This window comes from Saccostrea cucullata, unplaced genomic scaffold (genome assembly GCF_032062105.1).
Source record: "Saccostrea cucullata isolate Sc308-1 unplaced genomic scaffold, CSIRO_AGI_Scuc_v1 ctg1671, whole genome shotgun sequence".
In the NCBI taxonomy this organism is placed as follows: domain Eukaryota; kingdom Metazoa; phylum Mollusca; class Bivalvia; order Ostreida; family Ostreidae; genus Saccostrea; species Saccostrea cuccullata.
In genome coordinates, this window is record NW_026941209.1 from 32,501 (window position 1) to 38,233 (window position 5,733).

The 5,733-nt window shown below is 33.1% G+C and overlaps 2 protein-coding genes across 2 annotated transcripts in view; one reads left to right on the top strand and one right to left on the bottom strand.

Moving 5' to 3' along the window:
- The window catches only part of LOC134257429 (kinesin-related protein 4-like), a 19,313-nt gene extending 16,649 nt beyond the window's left edge, over positions 1-2,664 (bottom strand). Inside the window, exons 1-6 of the mRNA XM_062740047.1 lie at positions 2,531-2,664; positions 1,644-1,696; positions 1,443-1,521; positions 859-1,028; positions 601-658; positions 57-139 (exon numbers count right to left, since the gene is read on the bottom strand). Of these exons, the coding sequence (XP_062596031.1) occupies positions 57-139; positions 601-658; positions 859-1,028; positions 1,443-1,521; positions 1,644-1,696; positions 2,531-2,600 (513 nt within the window). The 5' untranslated portion in view covers positions 2,601-2,664. The remainder of the gene's footprint in view (positions 1-56; positions 140-600; positions 659-858; positions 1,029-1,442; positions 1,522-1,643; positions 1,697-2,530) is intronic.
- An 11-nt stretch (positions 2,665-2,675) lies between these two features.
- LOC134257431 (archaemetzincin-2-like) lies at positions 2,676-5,185 on the top strand. The gene is made up of 2 exons (XM_062740050.1): positions 2,676-2,790; positions 4,010-5,185. The coding sequence occupies exon 2, from the start codon at positions 4,012-4,014 to the stop codon at positions 5,146-5,148; it is 1,137 nt and encodes a 378-aa protein (XP_062596034.1). The 5' UTR covers positions 2,676-2,790; positions 4,010-4,011; the 3' UTR covers positions 5,149-5,185.
- Positions 5,186-5,733: the final 548 nt, after the last annotated feature.

Sequence of the window (5,733 nt, forward strand, 5' to 3'; positions counted from 1 at the left end):
TGTAGTATCTTACAACAGGTCTGGAGTATTTTCCATTTTATAAAACAATTGCTGACCTTGAAAATGGAATCAAAAAAGCTATCCTCCTCTTTCTCATCAGCCGTCCATTTGGATGACTTCTTCTTACTGGACTGAAATCCTACAAAAATACAAGCATTTTAGTGTTTAATATCTGATGAATTTGATACAGTGAAAAGTAACTGTCTAATCGAATATCTGTGCAATCCATCTCACTGTTAATACCCTTGTAAATTTCTTTCCCTTTTTACACTGTGCAATCCAACACCCAGTCTATTCCAACACAAAATTTGTCTCCCGGTGCAGTTGGATTGAACAGGTTACACTGTATATGTTTTAAACATTGGTCATGTCTGTGACTATTCAGTTTTTTTGCAGAGTATTTTGCTTCCAGCGAAATGTGCAAAACAGAATTGCTTGATATGCTACCCAGTACCTTTGGTTATGCATGCACCGGCACAATGCACAGACATTTATAATTTTCTTCAAAAGTATCATTTACAGAAGAGAAAATTAACAGGAATCTTTTGTTCTTCTATAATTTTAAGTATGTACTAAAGCAGGCAAGATATTCAAACTTACGTCTCTCAAACACAAAGTCTGCAAAAACATCATAGAACAATCGCCCGAAAAACCATAGCTGAAATAGAGCGTAGTGATTGATGAATCTATAAAGAGTCTGGTCACATTGTAAATTAATGAATTGTGATTCCTAGTAAGCTGTACTAAAACAAAAGAAACTAAATCCCCCTCCTCCCTAAATTATTTACAAATCTTAATGTCACCCTTTTTTTTTATTTACAAAATCTTGTTAAAGCACAAATAAGCAGCAAATCTTACTACTGATTCTTCATCATCATCGCATGGTAAGTTATCGTAATAATCATCATCATCATCATCATTTTCAAAGTATTGGTCATCATAATCGTCGTAAAAGTCTTCATCATCGCTGTCCATGTAATGGATGTTACCACAACTTTTACAGACGTGGATTTTCCTCCTTTTGTCTTCTATAAGAAAAGAACACCTTAAACAATGTAATGGATTCATACAGCTAATATAGGACCACACAAACAGTTATTGAAAGATCCTTAACTTTTTATCTTGAATTTTAAATAGATTTTGCATTACAATGTACAAGTGAATAACCTTGACTTTGACCATGAAATTTGACCATGTGACCTCAAAATCTAATGACATTTCTACCTTTATTATCTTAGTAATAATTATGTAATGCAAAGAAAAAAAAAAAAAGAATTAACACAAGTACAAGAAAATATAAAATTCATTCTATGAATTAACATTTCCTTGAAACCACCACAAGACATACAACATATGATTCATATACACGACATCCTTCTCCCAAAAAATCTGTTTTATGGTTGCATTTGATTCTTGGTCTTTTTTGCAATAAGAAGCCTTACTTGCATATTTTGTTGTGAGAAGATAGTAACTTTCACTTATTTCTTGAAAAACTTTTGTGGCATCTGCATTATCAGGGTTCTGGAATTCAAATTGATATTAACTCAATTAAGTGAACAAGTAACATAATATTTTTGAACCTTAAAGATAAAACAATGTAGAGAGTTTATCATAACTAATAGAAATGAATGCAATATACATACCTTATCTGGATGATGCTTCAGTGCTAAATTTTTATAAGCTCTCTTAATTTCATCTACAAAAAGAATTTTTTTTACTAAATATAACATCAAAAAAGTAAATTAATATTCATGCTGGAAGTTTGGTACATCAATAATTTGCTACCTATAAATAATAAATGTAAGTTAATTGCTCTCCTTGGTAACAAAGTCTGTCTTTACTAGGCTAACATAAAGGAATTATTAACTTGTTTTCTGTCATGGACCCTAAACTAGTAGCTATTAATTTAATTGCTGACTTTGACTTTTTTATGTAAGAATATCCAACTTTGATAATTACTCATTGACCAAGATGATTTTGATATGAATTTGTGTTTTTGGTACAAGTTTGTTTCAAGAAATAATAATTTCATTTCAAAATGTGATTTCTGCATGACCACTACCATTTTTTAGTTGAACATATATGTTGAATTCGAATATTATAATAATGGATATTTTTATTTTTTGAGCATGAATTTTGAAAGAAAGTTTGTAGTTTCACATGTATTCTATCATTGTCTTTGTGCAACAGCAATGCTATGTTAGTATGTAAACATTGCATTATAAACACTGCAGAATTTTGCTACAATTTTGCATGACAACTCAAAATAACCTTGACCTTTGACTCCTAAACATATGTAGTGCTTTCTTTCAACATGCATTCATGAAATATTAGCTAATGTTCAGACAAATTGTATATCCATATGTCATTAAAAATATCAAATTTCTTCATTTAAAAATAACATAACTCCCCACCGACCCAGCGACTTCGTTTTCGAAAACTTATGACTTAACTACTTCTCGATAAAGCAAGGATAATGTTTTGAATGAAACGCATTCAAATAAGCAACAGTTAATGAGTATGCATATACCCTCGGTTGCATCTTCTTCTAACCCTAATGACTCTAAACATTTTAGGCGTTCTTTATTTTTTAGCGCCATATTATCCTCAGCAGCGTGTTCAATCGGAGTATACTAGATCTTTTCGGTCAAAGAGATGAGAAAAGTCCAAAAAGTTCCGATGGTAAAAAGCGACATCTATCTCATGCAAAGATAACTCTAACATGCATTATTGCACAACTTCCGTTTCCGAAAAGGAAAGTAGGCAGACGCGACCAATTTATTGAGAAAGGTGAATTAGTTTTAAATTAACATATTTATAAACTAAATCAATGATTAAATACCAATGTACATAATGTTTTTAATGAATGTTCATGTTTATAACATATGTGATTTAAATTTATTTACTTTTTTGATCCCCCAAAACATAAAATCTCTGCTCTTTTATGTTCACGACTAATCTCAGCGAGATGGATATAGTGATCATATTGCTAAAATTTTGCAGATCCAGAACAATATTGTCAATTAAATTTAAATACTGAAAGTCGAGTTCTAAGTTTTTGTCAGTGTCTCTACTCACTGTGCATGAAAAGCACTCTGGTATCAAAAAGACGGCACAAAAGAACGCCTCATAACACAACATGTTTTTATACTTATATTTCTTTATATTTACATTTCCAATGTCTTTGTCTGAGATAAAGTTACCAATTGTAAATGTAATTTTTTAAATTTTTTTTTGAATTTTCAGTACAAAAAACCTTGATCGTGTAGGGCGGGACAACACCTAGAGAGAAAGCTATGTAGCTTTATCAAGCTATATACCTTTATCAGGGTATTGTGCTTGACGTGATTTGTGGACAGTGAAGTGTACTCAATGTTATTTTAATATGTTGACGGTGCGACCGTTAGAGCGAGCGCAAACTCTTCTATTGTTTTAATTTGATCACTTCAAACCGCACGTGACATTTGTTGCTTTAAATGTTTGACTTGACATGCATGCTGTGAATTTATTGACAACAACCAAGAAAAAACTTTCAGTATAGAAATTTTCATTAAAAAAATACGTTTCAAGGTATCTGTAATACCTTGATAAGCTACGTCGTGTTTTGTGGGCTGTGAAGTGTTCTTGGTTTTTTATAATAAATGAGGCATAATATTTATGAGAATAGGGCTTTATTTTTGCTTCAATTGATGATGGATATTGATCAAACATCCAAGATTAGGTCTTATATTTACCAAGGACCTATATATAATAGCATATAAGTTCTGTGATTACTGTGAAATCACAAATGGCGTTGGGGTTAATTTTTGCAGTTACGAGCGTCAATCGCGACGCTCGCTGCGCACGAAATAAATGACTGAGGCACAAAATGTAAAATGTTACATAGATAAGTACTAATTGATTTTTTCAGTTGATGATGGATAATCCACACAACCAAGATTTTTATATTTACCAACCACTTATATATACTACGAAAATATGTGTTTGATTATCCTATATATATTTACAGAAATGTCAAAGATAAATGGAAAGACCCAACTTTCATCAAAGCGTTTTCTTCCATATGCCAGAGGATTTACGCCAGCTACCAAGAGAATTCAGCTTTCAGCTATTGGAAATGATAAAAACCTTGCAGAGTTTTCTCCAGGCGGAGACAGTGATAATTTTTTCTCACCGATACCACAACCCACAGACATTGATGACTGGCTGGCCCAGTATTGTGAGGAGGGACAAACCTATAGGGAATTCTGTGAGGAGTGTCCATGGCTTTCCTCAAGGAAGTGGGCATATATGAAACAAACATTCAAACCAAAGGGGGAAAACATCCTAGAGAAATACCCTGAGGGGAAAATCTATTTACTTCCCCTTGGGGAGTTTGACAGTGACCATTGTGTGGATTTCGATCAGCTTCGAGAATTTTCACAGATGTACCTTGGGATTGATGTTGTCTCTCTGCCTGGAGTCAAACTTGATATTAAAGACAGATCCGTGTCCTGGATTGAGGACAGTCAACCTGGGGTACCCTCCCGAGCTCAAAGATCCAGTAGCAGAGTTAAAAAGCACACACTGAATGCCCGATTTAACACTAAACCAAAACACTACCAGATATGTGTGGATGAGGTTTTATTAAGGCTGAAACAGAGAATCCCAGATGATGCATTGTGTATGATCGCCTTGACAATGTCTGATCTCTATGGTGATGACCGTGACCTTTTTGTGGCAGGGATGGCAGCAGGGAAGCACAGAGTGGCTATTTTTAGCTTTGCTAGGTATGATCCAACCTTGACCTTTGATATCGGAGACTGGTATGGAATACAACAGAATTTAAATGGCATGGATACAGAGGAGCGAAAAAAGATCATATTACAAAGAAGTTGCAAGCTCTTAGTGCATGAAATTGGGCACCTGTTGGGGATTGATCACTGTATCTTTTATGACTGCTGTATGAACGGCTCTGGACACTTACAAGAAGACTTCTGTCAGCCCATTCATCTGTGTCCAGTGGACCTCCATAAACTTCAGACCTTGGTAGGATTTGATGTCACAGAGAGATACAAGAAGTTACTTGAATTTTACCAAAAACATGATATGCATAGCGAGGCAGAATGGGTCAAAGCCAGACTTGAATACTTATCTGCCTCCAAGTGACCAATTGGTTTTAATTGATATAGTTTTTGAAATTAGTTATCTACCGTAATTTGGTAATTAAATCAATATTAAAATCCATTTTAATGATTTTTAATTTTTATATACATGTATATATAATAATACATATAAATAATATTTGAAGTAAAGAGATACCGGTACTGTAAAATTGATATTTTTCTGTGGGGGTTTCACTTTTGATGTTTTCATACTGCATACAGACCATGAAATTTTTGTCCTTTACAAAATGCAAGTTTATTAAACATCAATTTTCAACCATGACATCAAATTCCCTTGAACAATTTTGAAAATTTGACCCCATGAAAAGGAGTTATTATACATACTAAAATTATCCTTATTTTTTTAATCTTGTACTAACTGTGATATGTCAATTTTTATCAGGAATATATGTGATATATGTTTTCTACCTCAATCAGTTTTGCATTCAGTTTGATGTTTTTGAAAATATTTTAATAATATATTTATTAAATAAAACAAGCAAATTCAAAGAATTGTGGTCCCCCGCTTTCGGTGTCTTTGTGGGCGAGATATTATTTTTTTAGGTCAAAAGGAGATAATGAAAGCCAC

Coding starts and splice junctions, on each gene's coding strand:
- LOC134257431 (XM_062740050.1), top strand. CDS start 4,012: ATGTCAAAGATAAATGGAAAGACCCAACTTTCATCAAAGCGTTTTCTT.